General features: G+C 41.5%; 1 protein-coding gene across 12 annotated transcripts in view; it reads right to left on the bottom strand.

Moving 5' to 3' along the window:
- Positions 1-20,743, bottom strand: part of CELF4 (CUGBP Elav-like family member 4) — a 911,277-nt gene that overhangs the window by 337,188 nt on the left and 553,346 nt on the right. For 11 of the 12 annotated variants that reach the window (XM_069963253.1, XM_069963252.1, XM_069963255.1 and 8 more), the window contains exon 3: positions 10,956-11,004. In XM_069963253.1, coding sequence (XP_069819354.1) covers positions 10,956-11,004 — 49 coding nt within the window. Of the gene's footprint in view, positions 1-10,955; positions 11,005-13,415; positions 13,472-20,743 lie in introns of those variants that run through there. The other variant, XM_069963264.1, reaches the window with a different exon arrangement.

The following is a 20,743-nucleotide window of genomic DNA, read 5'->3' as shown; positions in this document are numbered from 1 at the left end:
TGAAAACTGCGCCGAGGAGCAAGGTAAAGAATTTACTTCCACCTTAGCCCCCGTGTGCTATAGGGACATAACAGTAGGATAGATGCCTCTAACCTGCTGTTTGTTTCTCTTTAAACCTCTGCTTATTCAGGGCTTAGGAGTCCAATGGCTGGTCCTACTCAGTGAATGACGGCTATCTCTGTATTCATGCCCTGTCCTAACCTAGAACGAGCAGTTAACAAGTTACGAGTAGTCCTGAATCTTTTTGAACGAAACCCAATATAATTTGTATGGTGGTCTACTTACTCTCCCAAAAGATGACATCAGGGCAGAGAAGGTTTTGGTATGTTGAATTTTGTGTGCCTTATCCTTTCATTCTCTTTTCCATAAGTCCTAGCCGGTGTGTGTGTGTGTGTGTGTGTGTGTGTGTGGATTGGGAAAACTATTGTCAGTCAAACAAATATTTCCTCTTCTACTTCTTCCCAGCCTTAGAGTAGCCACCTATAGATGGATTTTAATTCCTTCTGAATTTGTCAAACTTTTCTTTATCCAAAAATTTTGTTACCATGGGGGCCCAGGAACTGAAAGAGAACATATACTATATAAATATATTCTATATAAAAAGTAACATTGATAGAGTAGAGGTAGGAGACGGCAGTAGATATTAGAATATAGAGTGTTACGAGTACTAGGAGTACAGGACAATGAAGACCACAAGGAGCATCACCAGTCCGTTTGGCCATAGGGTACTGAGGCCTTGTTCTATCTTTCACGATAGGACCCCCTTATTTATAGTTATGCACCAGTTGCGATTTAGAGTACGTAGGCTTCTAGCAACTATGCTCTATCCGGATATTTCATAGGAATCTTGTACGTCTTCCCAGCTTTAGAGTGGCCACCTATAGAAAGATTTTAAGTCCTTCTGAACTTGCAAAATTTTTCGTCATCAAAAATTTTGCTACCATGGATGCCCAGCAACTAAAAGGGAACATATATAATATAGAAATATATCTTATATAAAAAAAAAAAACAGCAGAGAGTGGAATTGATATATAGGAAGGAGACAGCAGTAGATTTTAGAATATAGAGTGTTACGAGTACTAGGAGTACAGGACAATGAAGACCACAAGGATCATCACCAGTCCATTTGGCCATAGGGTACTGAGGCCTTATTTCATCTTTCACTATAGGACCCCACTATTCATAGTAATGCACCGGTTGCAGCGAGGGTTAAAGTGTCCCATTACAAGTCTCATTATAAGATGCATCTAGCTCATTTTCGAGGCAAGCACCTCCGATATAAACTGCCGTATGAAAATGATGGTTTTATCATTTGCACTAATGCTGCGCAGACATGAAAGATAGCAAATAATGAATGCCACAGCAAAATGCTAAAAGGATGCCTTTATACCATCTCGGTTTAACCCTTCATCCCCGACTCGATGAGAACCCAGCACAAAACCTGTGATTCCAGCCGCACGGTGCATCCATGGGTTAAATGATATGTTGTCATTTTGTTTTAACCTAAAACTCATGTTTTATTATAGAAAAAAAAATTCCCATGTAAGCACATTCGGTAGTGATTTTCTGCTTACTGTACTTCGCAGCTGAAATCAATCGGCTCCTCTTTATTCGTAGTAATCTAAAGGAGGAAACTTATGAAGCATTATCCGAGTCAATGTAAAGTAAGCACTTTGGAAGTGTGGTTCTTAGATAATGATCACAGTAAATCCCTGACACCTATGCAGATGGCCACATAAAATGACAGCACAATACAGTTTGTCTTCTGCGCCGTTACTTCAGCTCTAATTGTAGTATAGGGGGTGGAGGGGGCGATTTACAAGGCGAGTTGCTTAGTCATTCTACTTTGGGTTCTTTGCATCAGTTCTTTGTTAAGGTTGAATTTACTCCTTACTTTCAGCATTGCAACACTTAGGGTTTATGCACACTTAGTAAAAGTGGTGGATAACTTAGCTGGGATTCTGCCGCTCATCCCCGCACCCTCCCGCTGGGCTCTACGCCCATCTTATAGACTTTATTCTGTGGTCAGGTGGATTCCGCTGTCCGCCGCTGACATGTCAATTCTTTGGGCGGACAACGGAATCCGCCGAGCACAGAATGGAGTCTATGTCATGGGTGGAACTTCAAGTGGGAGAACGGAGGGCGAGCAACGGAATCTGTGCAGAGTTATCAGTCACATTTACTCAGAGTGCATATACCCTTACTGTGCTCAAAAACTGACTTCTGGAGGTGTGCATGGAATACGGAGAGGCAACAAACACCCCATTAACTTTAACTAGAAATAAACGTTTAGTCTAGAATCTTTTGTTTTTAAATACAGCTCGTCTCTATGGTTACAGACTACAAACTATATGTGTAGTCTGATCTTGTAAACTCAATTCACTGCTCCTTACACTATAAATACTGTAAACGAGGGCCGATCTGTTAGATCAGTGCTCATTTACTGTGCCTTTTACACGGCCCGATAATTGTTTAGAAAGGGCTGAACAGACATTGTTATCGCTATCCGTGCAGCCTTTGCCTAAATAGTTTACATTACCTATCCACGTTCCTGATCTCCTCCTGCGCTCTGCATGCTTTCTCCACCAGTCACGCACACTGCAGCTATAGAATGGCCCGCCAGAGCTGAAAGGCAGCTCAGCCTATCATGGGCTGGGACCACTGTGGCCAGTGATTGGCTCAGCAGCCTGTCAGCTTAGACAGACTGCTTTGAAGCTGCAGCGCGCGAGATCGTGTAGGAAGCATGCAGAGCACAGGAGGAGACTGGGAACGTAGATAGGTAATGTAAGACTTTTTGTTGAATTGTCAGCCGGCGGCCGCGCATCGCGGGCCTTAAGAAACAATCAGCTTGTCTCTACTACACAGAGCGATAACTGGTCGAATCGGGATAATTCGGACGATTATCGCTCCATGTCATAGAACTCCTTTGGATGAGAGTCATGCTGTTTCTGGAAGAAAGTGACCATGTTTTTCTAATCTTGGATAACTCCTTAATCCCTTTAAGGCTAATTGCACAGCCTCACCTTTAGTAGTACAAAAGGTCCTATTAAATGATCCATTTATAGGGCAAATTGGCCCCTGTAGAAAGGCCAACGATCAGCTAAAAACACTGGTTCATCCGCTGATCCCATCTTTCCTGCGGCTAATAAAATCATTGTTATCAGCTTCATGTTGCCCTGTGCAAACAGGGGATGTGCAGCCGACAATGATGAATGTAAAGGGCTGCGGGGATGATCCAGCAATCGATTCATTTGGCTGCATGATGGCTCCGTATACAAGCACCGATCACAGAGATCACTGCTCCCATTGGCCCCTGTAAAGAGGCCTTAAGGTATATTGATTACTGTAGGGAAGATGAATAACTACAACCTGTGCTAGGGTCACGTCCCTGTGGGATCACAAAGAAACTGCTTCCCTTAAAGGGGTTCTCCGGGGAGCCAGGAAATGTACCTGTTGAGATCCCCTGAGAAGGGGATGAGCGCATGTCACCGGCATCGTGAGCTTATAGCCTATTACTGTATCTATGTTTTATGGACTCCCTAGGGCTGCATCGAACTTCTTCAGCTACTGGTATTCAAATGCGGAACGATCGGACTCGAGCATGCTCCACTTTTACAGCATATGGAAGTGAACCATTTGGGGTGAAACAATTCCGGTGTGCAATTTCCAACAGCTAAAGAGGTCTTATCCGCAGTTTGGGTGAATGAAGTGAATGGAGCTTAATTGCAATACCTCACACAACCTGGGGACAGGGGTGGCTCTGTTTTTGCAGTAAAGTGGCTGTGCTTTTTTAAAATCTGGATAACTGCTTTGAGGATACATCATTGGCTCACAACAGTCATTGTACCCTGTCAAGAAGCTACATGGCTGATGCATAATGCCACCATTTGGACTATCCAATTGCAAACACTGCACTGCAGACATAGCACAAAGTGGGAGTTCCTGTGTGATCGGGGGTGGGGATTAAATGTTCCATATTAATGGATGATCAGGGGCGGGGCTTAAATGTTCTATGCCAATGGATGATCAGAGTGGGGCTTAAATATCCCATACCAATGGACGATCAGGAATGGGGCTTAAATGTTCTATACCAATGTATAAACAAGGGTGGGACTTAAATGTTCCATACCAAAGGATGATCATGGGAGGGGCTTAAAAGTTCTATAGCCATGGATGATCAGGGGAGGGGCTTAAATGTCTATAACAATGGATAATCAAGGGTGGGACTTAAATGTTCCATACCAAAGGATGATCAGGGGAGGAGCTTAAATGTCCCATACCAATGGATGATCAGGGGAGGGGCTTAAATGTCTATAACAATGGATGATTAGTGGTGAGGCTTAAATATCCCATACTAAAGGATAATCAGGGGCCGGACTTAAATTTCCCATATCAATGCATGATCAGGGGTGGGGCTTAAATGTCCCATACCAATACATGATGAGTGGGAGGGGCTTAAATGTCCCATACCAATGGATGATCAGGGGTGGGGCTTAAATGTCCCATACCAATAGATGATGAGCGGGAGGGGCTTAAATGTCCAATACCAATGGATGATCAGGGTAGGGGCTCCAATGTACCATACCAATAGATGATCAGCAGTGAGGCTTAAATATCCCGTACCAATTGATAATCAGGGGTGGGACTTAAATGTCCAATACCAATGGATAATCAGGAGTGGGACTTAAATGTCCCATACCAATAGATGATGAGCGGGGGCTTACATATCTATACCAATGGATGATCAGGCGTGGGGTTTATATGTCTATACCAATGGTTGTTCAGGGGCGGAGCTTACATGTCTATACCAATGGATGGTGTAAATTTACACACGGGGATTGGCTGTATTATAATGCCAGCTGTCATTTCAGTCAGGCCACAACCTCATATCTATGGACCCTATATGGGATGGGATAAAGTAAAGGGAGGCAAAACTTTCTTGTCCCATGATAAAGGGTCCATGTCCAGCATAGAACCTTATTGTCCACCTTTGTCTCCATTGCATTTGTTTTACACTGTCCATCACTTCCTGCAAAACGCAATCATTATATTGATTGTAAAAGAACTAAAAAAAAGAGGAGATATTAAAGCTGCAGGCAGCGGAGCGCCTCCTCCGATAATGTCACTAGACGCTACTGGAACCTTTAAGGACCTCTATTAACAGCTTCTATTTAAATCTTCATCTCCCCACAGAATAGTGTAAACCTTCCTATCAATTTACAAAATGCATCCCCCCCTTCTCCCTCCTCCCCGGTCACGGCCGCCTCTGAGCACATTATTATTTTTTATGTAAATGCGTGGACTATCTCTTTCTTTATGGTACAGTGATATTGCAAGTCAGCATCATTTTTGCTGTTTAAGTATTGAATATGCAATTAATAGGGAGATATTTGGTCATGCCTGGTACTGGGAGGAAGTGGAGGAAACAGCTGAATAATCGAGTTTGGGGGCAAAGTATCAACGCAGGGTGATGTATGAGAGAAATTGATGTGGCAAAATCGAGCTGAATGTACATCCCTCTTCAATGCGAGGCGAGAACTCTGTCCCCCTGAGAACGGAGCGGAGAAGCAGATTGAGGCACCTATTATCTCGCCCCGGTGTTTCGTGTACGGCCATTTGTTCTGCAAACAGACCTCATTCATTTTCAGATTGGTTATTATTTAAGCGGTGTAGTGCAATGAAGCTTTATCCTTCCGGCAGCGCACAATGACTACCTGCAATGCGGTGCACGGCCACAGGAACATGGCCAGCTTTAACCCTATCTGTACTTAGCTTAAAGAGACAAACCCTGTTCACATGCCCTATTATGGTCATATGCAAATGAGTCCTCATAGGACTGCCCCCCAGGAACCAGAAAGTGTTTAATGGTGTCTGTAAATTACTATTATTATTTTTTTTATTAAAAGGGTACTCCTGACATACAGATTTTTTTTATATATATTGCTGAGAGCATATTAAATAACCCATACTCACCTAACCTGCTCCTGCTGTCATGTCTTCAGATCCCCTGCTGAACTCTCTAGTAGGTCTTGGCAGTGACAGTCTGCTCAGCCAATCAGTAGCTGCAACACTTTCCCAACTCAGTCAGTGATTGGCTGGCATGGCTGAGACAAGTCTGTCTCCATAGTAGCGGCGAGATTGTTCAGCAGGGGATCCAGAATCCTCAGGGGAGCATGGTAAGTATGGGTTGTTCTCAGCAACACTATGGGGGGCATGTATCATCTGGCATATCTTTGATTTTCGGTGGAAAGTGCCGATTTGCGAATATTTTATTCACAAAATGGCCATTTTGCGAAGAAAATATTCGCAAAACAGCACTTTCCGCCAGGTACGCCGGGGGATTCATTATTTTTTCTCTTAAAGTTACGCCGAAAACCTACTCCAGCCCTCAGCTGGCGTAGGTTTTCGGCCATGCGCACCAGAGCGCACGGGATTTATGTAGAGGCAGTCCGCCTCTACATAAATCTCTGTAACATTTTTTTTTTTACATGTTCAAATTACCCCTTTAACTTTTTGGAAGTAGTAAAACATAACAAAAACTCGATAAATCTAGTACTGCCATAATGACTCGCACAATAAAGCTAATATGTCATCTATACCGCACAGTTAGTGTTTTAAAAATAAAACCTTAAAAGAGTTAAAGGGGTACTCCTGAGGAGAAAAAAAATGTTTGCAAATAAACTGGTATCAGAAAGTTAACTTTTTGTAAACTTACTCCTATTTTAAAAAATCTCCAGTCTTCCAGTACTTTTCAGCTGCTGTATGTCCTGAAGGAAGTAGTGTATATAAATGTATATAAATAAAATATACTAAATAAATAAATAACAAGGTGTTCTAAACCCCAGTAATCACCCGCGCTGATGCAACAGCTTCTTAATAATAATATTATTATTAATAATAATAATAATAATAATAATAATAATAATAATAATAATAATAACAATAATAATTATAATAATAATAATAACAATAATAATTAAATACATAAATAAATAAAAAATAGAGTGCCATAGACCTACAATGGTTAATTAATAAATAAATAAAAAATTTAAATACCATATAAATAAAAGATACTAAATAAATAAATAAATAACATGCTGTTCTGAACCCCAGTAATCACCTGCACTAATGCGGCAGCTTGTTTTATATAATAATAATAATAATAATAATAATAATAATAATAATAATAATAATAAAATATATAAAAAATAGTGTGTCACAGACTCATGATTTTAATATTGCTACAATGGTTAATTAATAAATAAATAAATAAAAAATATAAATACTATATAAATAAAATATACTAAATAAATAAATAACAAGGCGTTCTGAACCCCAGTAATCCCCTGCACTAACGCCACAGCTTCTTTTAAACCCTTTTTGGTGCAAAAACCTTAGAAATAATCTGCGGGTGAGGCCTGTGCTGTCCTCTTTAAGATGAATGCTTCCATACTCGGATAAAAGTTCTAGCAGGTTTCCAGTGCATACACATTGCTCGGGGCCACGTGTTGTCGTTATCTGACCAGCGACTTATCACATTTTCCTTTGCAGGATTCATGCTGTAATGTTGGGCCGGATGCAGAGCATAATGTGGTGACAGGGTGGGGGGAGCGGGCGCTCGCAGGTTAGATTACAATCTCAGGTCGGCCAATGGCTGCAGGCAGGATGCAGGCGGTGATAGTGTTCGGCTTTCATAGTTCATAAGGGGAGACAGTTACATGAAGTGGGACAGAAGATGAAGTTATTCCTGCACACAGAGGCCGGTCCGTTTCCTTATCTGCGACCTCTAAGACCCTGGTAATTCTATGGGGAAGTAAATAGAAAGGGCAACACAGATAGGAGCATATAATAGACAATCCCTGCTCCACTCCTAGGCTTTAAAGTGTACCTGTTGTTTATTTATTTATTTTTTTGTGCAGAAATCAATAGTACAGGCGATTTTCAGAAACTTTGTAATTGGGTTTATTAGCCGAAAAATGCATTTTTATCATGAAAAGGCAGTTTGAAGCTCTCCCTCCTGTCTTCATAGTTCTCTTTGGAGAGGGGAGGGGTGGAGGGAGATGAGGCACCAAAACAGGACAACAAAGAGTTAATTTACAGCTACATCACTGGGCTATCTCCTCTGAAGTCAGCACTGGCCTCTCTGACCTCCGAATTCCAGCTTTCACACAGGTCCCACTGTGTAAATCTTTGTTCTCTGTTCTCTGCTGGTGGCTAATCTCCCTCCTTCCCCCTCCCCTCTCCATAGGTTACACAGGGCTCGACTGATGTAAAAGAGTCGAGATTTCCTGATAATGAGCAGTGAATGAAAAAGAGAAGGGAGGGGGGGACCTGAGGAAAGTCTTTTTGAATGCAGATAATGGCAGATTTGCCTAATAAACCCAGTTACAAAGTTTCTTAAAATCGCCTGGACTATTGATTTCTGCAAAAAAATCTAAAACAAACGACAGTGACACTTTAATAATCCTCTGTGACTGCATCTATGCAATACCTCCAACAGATGGCACTAGAGAGACAGTTATTTTCCCATCTGAAGACAATTTGCATACTATGTTCCCATAGGGCATTGCTTGTATGACTTAACACATAGATAGATCTCTTTGATGAGAAACAGTACCATCTATTGCTGCTCAACTGCTTGGTAATATTATAAGGCATCTTAAAAAGAAGGATATAGACCAGGGGTGGCAAACTCGCGTCCCTCTGGCTGTTGCAAAACTACAATTCCCATCATGCCTGGGCAGCCAAAGCTAAAGCTTTGGCTGTCCAGGCATGATGGGAATTTTAGTTCAGTAGCAGCTGGAGGGTCCCGAGTTTGACTTCTGTGACATAAACTTACAATAGTATTGTAGTAGGTGGTGTTAGGCAGTTGTACAGCTTGTCTATGTTTGTATCATGGTATTAAAACAGCAATTTGCATCAACATAACATTAAAGTAATACCATCACCCTCCTTACTCTCACTTCATTTCATCTGTGTCAACTAGGCGGGGCTGTATGGCAGTTGCCCCCCCCCCATCAGCTAGGGAGAGAGGGAACAACTGCTGCGAAGCCCCGCCTAGGTGACACTGTCCACTGTTCTCCTGATATGCAGAAGAATTGGATTTTTGCCACACCCCTCCCCCCAGCTGCTGATTGACAGGTAACTGCCTATACATAGCATGGATAGATAACAGCCAATCAGCAGCTGGTGGGCGAGGTTTTCTGCATCTCATGAATATCCAGGACTACTGAGCTCACGCACATAGTGGAGAGGACTACTTATTGTCAATGTTATTCAGAATATCTCTGAATCAGCTGCACAGAACAATGTAAGTGATAGATCATTCTGTTCAGCTTCTCTGTCACTAGTTTATGCTACCCTGAGATAGGACACCATAAACCTGCTGACAGAGTCTCTTTAAGTATATCCCCTCCCATTAGTGGGTGGAGCTATGACACTAAGGCATAGAAAAGATTTGACAATAAGAGGGAAGCAAGTCATATAAACCGATAGTTATTTAAAAAATACAGTATAACTATCTCAAGAAACTAAAAAGTGCATATTAAGGTCAACACTACTAAATTCTTTATAACTATATCATGCAGAAGATTCTCCCCATATGCTCCACCTTCAGATGACTTTAACTTTTCAGCAATTTCGCCCATAATCCTACATGGATTTGTCTTTCTACTAATAAATATATGGGGCATGATGTAGACTCCCCTCTCTTTGGGTCACATAGATATGAGCTCCATAATAGTAGCTTCCATCCTGGCCATCATAGGCAACCATTCACTATGTATGCAGACCTTTAGGCTATGTTCACACAACGTGCGGACAACAACAGTTGACACACACACAAAAAAAAAACACACCCGTTGTATTGAGTGTCATTGAAAATTGCATTGAAATCAATGCACGATGGCCGGAAAGAATTGAGATATCATTTATTTCGACGGCTGTAGCAAACAATGGCTCGGATGCAACACATTTCACTATGAAAAGAACGTTCTTGCCATAAAATATACGATGTGTGAACATAGCCTTAAGAAGTTTTTGAAAAAAATCAAATCACAGTTCAAGAAGAGAAAAGAAACGGGCACTCACCGTCCAATGCAACAAACACGCAAGCTAAAATGTAGCATGCGAGAGCCGGTGGGGAGATGCCTTATGCAGCAAACAGTGACAGCTGTTTCACACGCATGAACGCACTTCCTCAGAGACTGAGGAAGTGCACGTATGTGTGTGAAACTGCTGTAACAGCTGCATGCTACATTTTAGCTTGCGTGTTTTATGAAATAAAGAAGGTTGCATGGGACAGTAGGTGACCCCTGTTTCTTTTCTCTTCTTGAACTGTGATTAGATACATAACTGCATTAAGGGACAAGAGCACACGTCACCAACCACCTATCTTCTTCTAGAACGCCAAGTGTATCCTCTAAGACCTCCAAGTGCCAGAAAAAAAGGCAGTGCCGATCTCTGTATCTATTATTGGATTTGTCAAATATATCAAAGTTGTCTGAAGGTGGAGTCTTCCAGCTTCATCCTCCCTAGCGACATTTCACTCTTCCTTCTACAATTAGCCCCAAAATGCGTTAGCAGAAACCTTGCTGGAACCGTCTCACCGCCGAGATTCTCAGCCGGTCTACAGAGGAAAAAGTTTGGATTCATTTTCAACTTTTGGGAAAATCAGCGTCTGACAGCGAGCGGCTTAACAAGGCAGATATTGGTTTCCTTGGTGATCCCTGGCACCTCCTGCCTTTAAAAATCTAATAATAATTGAATGTGAAGAAGTGAAAAAAAAAAGTGAAGAAAAGAGAGAAGAGATTAAATAAGTGAGAGAGCGGGAGTGCGGAGGGAAGGTCCCTGGCAGTGATTAGGCTGCTAATTGATCAGCGCGCTGCATGACAAAATCCACAAGGCAATCACACGACTACACAGGCAATTATGCTTGGAGCAATGCCAACTACTACCTCCTCTGCTTTCACTGTCGGCTGGCTTCACCTGGATTGGTCGGTTCATCTGCAAGACACAAAAGAGGTAGAACGGTTATTAGAAGGGCGGTCAAGAAAGTGTTCAACACATTTTTTTTTAAAAACTAATTGTAATTGACACATAGGAATTTTGTCATTGACACATAGGAGCTGAAGGGGTGACTTTAATATCCTTACGATAGACTACGGGTGGTCTGGATCATAGCACCACCATCAATAAGTCAAGTTTTTTTTTGTTTTTTTTTTAACCAGTCACAGTGCCATACATTTTGTAGTGGCCATAAGTGGTACTGCAATTTTTTGCACTGAACACGGCTTTGGAGAGAACTATTAGCAGATTAGACAAATCTAAACTGCTTATAGCAGTGTAGGAGAGTAGGAGCAGTGTAGGAGAGGGTGAGGATGTAAGTATGTGTCTTACGCTCATCCTCGGCGCTGTCCCAGTGAAGTTAGTCATTTGCTCCACTATCGGTTAGACCATTAGGAGCACTAGGGCACCCATTAGGAGCACTGTCCCGCCCCCATATCAACGTTACTGCCTGCCCATGGTTGGACCACTCTATTGATTATCATTAGAAAGTGGCAGTGCGGCAAGGGGTAGATCGGCGCTATGGGGGGCGGGGCTGTGCTCCTAACGGTCTTACCAGACTGTGGTACAAGTAACGGCACCGGAACGGCGCAGTGGATGAAGGTAACAGACATATCTTTATCCTCACTATCTAACTTGCTGATAGTTCCCCTTTAAGCAATGAAGAGGCAGCAACACTCAAAGTCCATGAAACCAGGGGGGGGGCATCAATCTGATAGTGAGGCTTATTCTAAGGTTGTTAAAGTCAATCAACATGCCAAAAAGAGGGATATCCAGTGTAGATGAATATAGCGCTGTCCTCAGGTCGTACCTGGCATTGCAACTCGGCTCCATTGACATGAGTGGGACTGAGCTGCAATACCACACTCAACCTGGGGACAAGAGTGGCGTGGTTTCTGGAAGAAAGCTGCTTTGTTTTCTAATTCTGGATAACCCCTTTAAGGTTAGCTTTTATTAGATATGAAGATGACCATACACTGTATATATACAATTAGCTCCATTGTCTAAAGTAATCTAACTGATCATACAATATGCTGTTCTGTCCTTCTTCAATGCTTTACACTGCAGCTCTGCTCTCTCCAATTGGCTAAGTTAGCTAAAGTTGATTTTTACTCCATTAAAGATCATAGCAAGCAACTAAACTTATAGGGGGAGATTTATCCAACATGGTGTAAAGTGAAACAGGCTCAGTTGCCCCTAGCAACCAATCAGATTCCACCTTTCATTTTCCAAAGAGTCTGTGATGAATGAAAGGTGGAATCTGATTGGTTGCTAGGGGCAACTGAGCCAGTTTCACTTTACACCATGTTGGATAAATCTCCCCCATAGTGAACAAAATACAACCGATGCACTTATCCAAATGGGAGGGGCTTAGGCAAGTGGGAGGGGCTCAGACAAGTGGGAGGGGCTCGAAAAGCAGCTTCAAAGTTTTTATTATTGAAACAGAACACACTTTGAGCCCAGGAGATCACTATCTATAGGAAAACAACACCCTGATATCTAAACGAAAGTGTCCGCAAAGCGAGGAGAGAGATGTGAGTGCTGCATATCACCCAGGAGGTGAAGCTTCTATTAATCTGTAAGACAAATGGCCACAAAGGTGCTTGACGGCGATAAGCAGAACACTTGGGAGCTGTCCAGGTGCAGTAAAGCATGATGTCAGGTCACTTAGTCTTGTAAATGGAATGTATTGTTGACCAGAAGATGCTCAGCACTGAAGACAATGACCCGATTAGAATACAGGAGGATGCTGAGAGTCATAAAACGTCACTTAATACTCTGCAAATGGGAATTTATGGAGATTACAAACAGTTCCATTCTTTACATGAGGCTATAGCATGGGGGGATGGGGCTTAGCATAGTGTTTGTTGCTGCTCTGTACTGTCATGGAGGATGCGTATAACCATAACCATACTAAGTGTTATATATTGGTGATATTACCCCTTTATACAATTACTTAAAGGGGTGTGCCAAAATCATATAGGTTTGTAAATTACTTCTGTATAAAAAATTCAAGTTTTCCAGTACTTATCAGCTGCTGTATGTCCTGCAGGAAGTGGTGTATTCTCTCCAGTCTGACACAGTGCTCTCTGCTGCCACCTCTGTCCAAGTCAGGAACTGTCCAGAACAGGAAAAGGTTTTCTATGGGCATGTGGACATTTCCTGACATGGACAGAGGTATCAGCAGAGAGCACTGTGTCAGACTGGAGAGAATACACCACTTCCTGCAGGACATACAGCAGCTGATAAGTACTGGATGATTTAAGATTTTTTTAATAGAATTTAATTACAAATCTCTGCCACTTTTTCATGTTAGTTGATTTGAAAGGAAAAAAAAATGTCTGGCGTACCCCTTCACCTTTCTGGTATCACTTCCTGCAGGACATACAGCAGCTGATAAGTACTAGAAGACTCAATTTTTTTTTACAGAAGTAGATGACAATCTCTGGCACTTTTTGACACCAATTGATTTGAAAGAAAGAAAAAATTGTCTGAAGTACCCCTTCCACTTCCCAGTACCACTTCCTGCAGGACATGCAGCAGCTGATAAGTACTGAACACCATGAGTCCTATGGTTCCCAATCCTTATCTATCAGTCCTTTCGAGATTCTCCCTATAGAAGGAGCGGCACTCGATACCCTGCATAACCGAAGCGTAAAAGTCTGAGTAAGTTCTGAGCTCTCCTCTGCGTCACACCGACCCCAGAGCTCGGCCGCTTTGGCTGCGAGAAGCCATGATGTTTTTATCTGAGCGCTCGGAGGTAAATCTCAGGTCTCTGAGGTAATAAGGGAGGTTTTATGGATTCCGTTACCTTGGCCCCACAGCTCATTTGTAGGTTACCACTCGCATAAAAAGATCTTTAATTATGATCTTTAATTAGAGTATATGGTGGCAGCGTCTCCCCCCGGACCCCCGCCTGTAATGAAGAGGCTCATGGTAAAAAAAAAAAACTGCGCAGCTCCTTAATATTGCAAACTGAACGCCTCTTAAAACATATGCGTAACGTTGTATTACTGTGCAGGTACTTTATTTATCTGGCACAACTTCATGGGGGTTATCAAACATGGTGTAAAGTAGAACAGGCCTGGTTGCCCCTAGCAACCAATCAGATTCCACCTTTCATTTTCCAAAGAGTCTGTGAGGAATGAAAGGTGGAATCTGATTGGTTGCTAGGGGCAACTGAGCCAGTTTCACTTTACACCATGTTTGATAAATCTCCCCCTATATCTTTTGCCATAGTGTGTTTACATGAAGTTCTTGGTCATATGTAATGTACTTCAACCAAGTGCATTGTGGGATCTGAGCTAAGGGCCCTATTACACGGGGCGATTATCGTTCGCAAAATCGTTAGACCGTTCGAATTTGAATGATAATGGTTTAGTGTAATAGCAGACAACGATTAAACAAACAACGAGAAAACGTCGGTCGTTCGATCGAATTTGGACCTGTTTTTATCGTTGATCGTTCGCAAATCGTTCGCATGGAATAAGACGTCGTTCGGTCGCTCGCAGTAGCGACGTGAAGACGGCCGCAAGAACGATCATAAGTAACGATTATCGATCCGTGTAATTGGGTGAACGATTTTGGGTTGTTCGCAATAGCGGCCGTTTAAGATCGTTTATCGTTAATCATTGAAAAATCGCTTTGTGTAAAAGTACCCTAAGCCATTATAGGAAAGCAAAGGGAAGAAGAATAGGTAGAGTAGTTGTGTGATACCACCATGAAGGCAGCTTCCCTTTAAGTCAATGTTTGGCTCCTTTAAGAAGCCTTAGAATCTGAATAGGGATTTACCCTCTCTCTAGTCATGTTTTAAGGCTTCTTAAAGGAGCCATATATTAATTTGTAGGGAAACTAAGATGGCACCAATGAACCACAATTCATATTCTTCTTCCCAGAATTCCCATTGGAGCAGGAATGGCTTATAAGTCTCCATAGGCCTTGATGCCTCTCTGTAAATATCCATTTGGTCATGCAATTGAAAGGATCTTGATTATCGTCCCTTTTATAGGGGGCAACTTAAATGGACTGATAGATAAGGAATGTGAACCACAAAAGATGGTTAAATTGTTATACTTACAGTTTGCCAGTACTTATCAGCTGCGGTATGTCCTGCAGGAAGTGGTACTTGGAAGTGGAAGGGGTACTCCGGATATTTTTCCTTTCTTTCAAATTAACTGGTTTCAAAAAGTGTAATTTACTTCTATTAAAAAATCTCCAGCCTTCGAGTACTTATCAGCTGCTGTATTTCCTGCAGGAAGTGATGTATTCTTTGCAATCTGACACAGTGCTCTCTGCTGCCACCTTGGTCCATGTCAGGAACTGTCCAGAGCAGTAACACCCCCCCCCCAAAACAAACAAACAAACAAACAAACAAACAAACAAACAATCAAACAAACAACCTCTCCTGCTATGGACAGTACCTGACATGGACAGAGATGGCAGCAGAGTGCACTGGAAAGAATACAGCACTTCCTGCAGGACACACAGCAGCTGATAAGTACTGGAAGACTGGAGATTTTTCAATAGAAGTAATTTACAAATCTATATAAATTTCTGATACCAGTTAATTTGTTTCTTTTTCTTCCCTCTGGAGTACCCCTTTAATGTGCACTATGATTGGTGGTTCCATCAGAGGTCTGAGCTATAATAACATCACAATGTAATATAAGTGCAGCCGCCTCTGGTCACAATGAACCTTTCCATAAATCATAGCAGAATTCTGATTGCAGCTCTGGATATGACTGAAGTAAGAGACATGATATAAGATGTGACTAGATCTAGAAACGTAAAACATTTGCAAGTTATCCAGTCCTGACCAGGACACTGTGTTCCATAGACGTCTGCAGATGAACGTCTACTATTCAATACATTTGTGCCGATATTAAAGATACAAGAAGATAGCGGCGATGACTCCTCCGTGTCAAAGATGAAGCTTCTCCCGACGTCCAGTTCTGATCATTAGAATCAACTTGACATAAAACTCACTAATTACTGAGAAGAACACAGAACAGGAAGTCATGGGGATTCTGCTCTGAGCGAGCGTGGGGGAGGGGTCACCCCGCCAGGAGAGAGGATCACTAATTGTACAGGAATGGGAGAATAGTAATTATAATAGATGATTGTATGGCATTAATATGTAGAGCGAATAGAGAGGGGACTGCACGAAAGGGGCTCTATACTCCTATACTGCATTCTATCTACTCATGTATCTCATATCCATCCATCAATTTAATTTCTAATATCTATCTATCTATCTATCTATCTATCTATCTATCTATCTATCTGTCTACATAAATTAGATTGATTAAAGAGAGATGAAACAACAATGTCTCCTTTCCCTTATACTGCTCAGGAGAGGCTGTGATCACTGTGTGATGTCAGTTTGTGTGGGGTTACAGATGTCACAGTTTTTCTGACAACAGAAGATACAGAGATCATGTGACCTTTGTCTCAGAAGGGAGAGGGAGGACAGAGGAGTGGAGACAGAGTGGTCCAGTAAGTGAGGAATTTCTGCAGCGTTTGGGTGTGAGTCAGGATGTGCTGCAGACAAACGGACCAAGTCATGTAATAGAAACCTATTACACACAAGCTTAGATTATCGATGGGGATTGAACAGTGTTAAATCTTTCTTAGTAAGAGTTCCCATTTAAGGTCTTAGATACAGCTCAATGACAATTTCAACCTCATAGGGGACTTTGCTCCGCCTCAGCCCATGATTGACAGATAACTGCTACGAAAGTCACATGACACAGTCACAGCGCCACCACTGATGGTTGATGACATCATTGGCTCCTCCTCCCTAGATGGAGTTGAAACTGATGTCACGGTAAAGAAACTTGGTGACTTAATACCGTATATACTGTATAACCCTAGATTTCTAGATTTGTGGTGTCCCTTGTGCCTATCAGTCCTAAATAGAAACTGCTGGGATTTGTAGTGGACTCATTATATAAACCCACTAGTTGCCTAACAGTGCCATAGCCCATTACCGCTTCTCAGAAAGCAATTCCTTCCCCCCTGAGCTGTAATACATGTATAATTTACAGCAGATTACAGTCTGCTGACATCACAGGGCTCTAAGTAAAGAAACAAGCGCCACCTGTCAGCAGGTGATAGATAGGCGAGCCCCTGCCCCATACAAATCACTCAGCAGCAGACTCCTACCAGCCAGAGAGTTATAGAGCCTGTCCTGGGCCAGTCCTGCAGGGGGGTTTCCATATATCACATGAAATCATGGTCTATCCGTCTATGTATCGATCCTTCTCGGGCTCCGCAGACAGAGATATACAGTAAGGCCGCAGGTTCAGCTCACAGGCAGCTACAAACTATCCCGATCTGAATTCTTAGACCTCGTTTCTCCATTAATTTATTGCATTTTTAGTTACAGCGAGGATTAGTCAGCTGCATTGATGCCGACTCTCGAATAACCAGACACCACCAGCCTCGCAAGGTATATATTTTTTTACTTGTCTACGGTATTCTTTTAATATAAAAAATATATATTTATATAAAAATATTTTTATATTATATTATTTTTTATATTATATATTTTACATATATTTTTTGTATTTTTTTTTAATATAAAATCTATCTATCTATCTATCTCTTATCTATCTATCTATCTATCTGTCTATCTATCTATCTATCTATCATCTATCTATCTATCTATCTATCTATCTATCTATCTCCCATCTATCTATCTCCTATCTATCTATCTATCTATCTATCTATCTATCTCCTATCTATCTATCTATCTATCTATCTATCTATCTATCTATCTACTATCTGTCTCCTATCTATTATCTATCTATCTATCTCCTATCTATCTATCTATCTATCTATCTATCTCCTATATATCTATCCCTTATCTATCATCTATCTATCTATCTATCTATCTATCTATCTATCTATCTATCTATCTGTCTCCTATCTATTATCTATCTATCTATCTCCTATCTATCTATCTATCTATCTATCTATCTCCTATCTATTATCTATCTATCTATCTCCTATCTATCTATCTATCTATCTATCTATCTATCTATCTATCTCCTATCTATCTATCTATCTATCTATCTATCTATCTATCTATCTCCTATCTATCTATCTATCTATCTATCTATCTATCTCCTATCTATCTATCTATCTATCTATCTATCTATCTATCTATCTATCTCCTATCTATCTATCTATCTATCTATCTATCTCCTATCTATCTATCTATCTATCTATCTATCTATCTATCTATCCCCTATCTATCTATCTATCTATCTATCTATCTATCTCCTATCTATCTATCTATCTATCTATCTATCTATCTATCTATCTCCTATCTATCTATCTATCTATCTATCTATCTATCTATCTCCTATCTATCTATCTATCTATCTCCTATCTATCTATCTATCTATCTATCTATCTATCTATCTCCTATCTATCTATCTATCTATCTATCTATCTATCTATCTCCTATCTATCTATCTTCTATCTATCTATCTATCTATCTATCTATCTATCTTTCTATCTATCTATCTATCTATCTATCTATCTATCTATTAGATAGGTGTCATGTAATACAGGGATAGGGAACCTTGGGCCCTCCAGCTGCTACAAAACTTCAATTCCCATGATGCCAGGCAACAGCTGGAGGACCCAAAGTTCCCCATCCCTGATATAATACACGGTTGCATTAAGCCTTCTAGAGTAAGACTTGTACTTTCTAGTATGGTTAGACACATAACACATCCCTCTCTCATATTGAAACACAGTAATACAATATATAGGCCGGGTTTACCCCAATGCAACAACCTCTTTAAATCCTATTACCAGGCTAACCATTTAGACTACATTATAGGCTTCCCTATCTGCATGCTTATGAGATCTCATCAGTGCGATATAAGGAACATTACTGTAGATTGAGGTCAACCAATGGTCACCATGCAGCCATGGAGCTTATATGTTCGGTGCGTGCATGTGTTTCCAACCATATTGCGCAAATGAACTCATAGGTTAATTGTTGCCCCCAGACTACGTGTGCAATGTGGAGAAGGGAATGAGATGGGAGCCTCCTAGCAGACATGTGCAGATGTCAATGTCTTCTCAGAAGAAGGGTGCAGAATTTGTATGCCCTATAGAAATAATAGGACATGGTCGCCTCTTCACATCAAACCGAATTACCATACATGACGGCCTCGGCTCGCGACATGAACTGCCCTCGCGAGTAAATATTTAATCTCCCATCGCTTTAGGGACAATTGTTTCGGAACAATTTGCTACAACATCCACGTTCCTGGAACCACTGATTGCCGTCTGTTCCACCACAAGGCACAAACTCCACCGAGAGCCATCTCCTCTGCCCTATTCTTTAAGATTAATGTGTCGCCAATTCCACCTCTTTCCAGTAATTATGCCAAAACACTCATTCGACCCCCCCCCTCCTCCTCCCCTCCCCCACCCCTTTAGCATCAACACGTACCGATACATTAAACAAGACATTCCATTAAGTTAAGAGCAGGACATACTCTTTAAATATTCATTCAGCTATGAAAACTGAGCATTAAAATTTTAATAATGTCAAGCTCATTTGAACCGATCTCCTAAGGGACCATTACAATACAATTAAAATAAATATGATGATTGATAGTCTGGGGCGGTTCACCTGTCCGGCAGTGCCACTAACCGGGATGAGCGTGTCTATTGGCATGGAAATCAGACAAAACGCATTAACGGGGAAACAAAGGAAAAATCCATGGGTGAAAGGTAGGCAGATGTTTTCTAATGGGGCTCTTCCATCAATGGGCACATGTGGCATGAAATATTCATTGTGTCTCTTTTAGCGTTGAAACCGCCATCAGCTGATCCATGAAGACATAAGTTCCAGTGATGTAGCTTCTTAAAGATTAATAAAATAGTACATGGTCCTAATGTGTATGGGTACAGGCAGAACTTGAAGCTACTTGGCCCCAATACAAAATGCAAAACAGGGTTCCCACCTATTATAATACTGTGGTGGGGCAACAGGTCAATAACGTCCATCAGGTATGCTTGATGTCCAGCATGGTTTTCTTCATGTATATAGACCCTTAGACACTACTGTTTGGACCACCAAACACCAGTTGACTCCCTAGACTAGCAAGAGAATAGTTTGGTGAACCTCCAAATGGTCACCTCCAACCTTTTGAGAAACTATTGACTAGCCGCGAACTGCAAGGAGGCAGGAAGACTAGATTCTCTTTCTGTAATGGTTTACCTCCAGTTCCTCTATTGGTCCATGTGGAATCACTGTTGGTCTACAGAAGTGATCTTCAAGTTTCCGAGTTGAAGGGAAAGCCACCCTCCTAAACAGTGTGAGAAATACTTGCATATCTTTTCTTCCCAATGAGCATCATGTAATACTTTATTTGTCCTATGGGGGCACTGTATGATAATTGAAAATTTGCTACTGAGTTTCCTCAAAAACGTTAGGGAAAATGTGCATGGCGCCATAGGGTTAAAACTGAGATAAAAAGGTGAGAATAATACAATTGGATATGCTCAATACTAAGAGCACAACATCTATCAACGATCAGTGAACAGATGACAAATGCCGGAGCAGCCGTAGAATTTAGAGTCACCAGAGCCACTGGGTCTCGGTGGTAGGCAACTAGATTGCAGTGTCAGATCCATGGGGTTAAGCGGA

Source organism: Dendropsophus ebraccatus, chromosome 3 (assembly GCF_027789765.1).
Source record: "Dendropsophus ebraccatus isolate aDenEbr1 chromosome 3, aDenEbr1.pat, whole genome shotgun sequence".
NCBI lineage: Eukaryota > Metazoa > Chordata > Amphibia > Anura > Hylidae > Dendropsophus > Dendropsophus ebraccatus.
The sequence above is the reverse complement of the archived record's forward strand: the minus strand, read 5'-3'. Positions and strand labels throughout refer to the sequence as shown.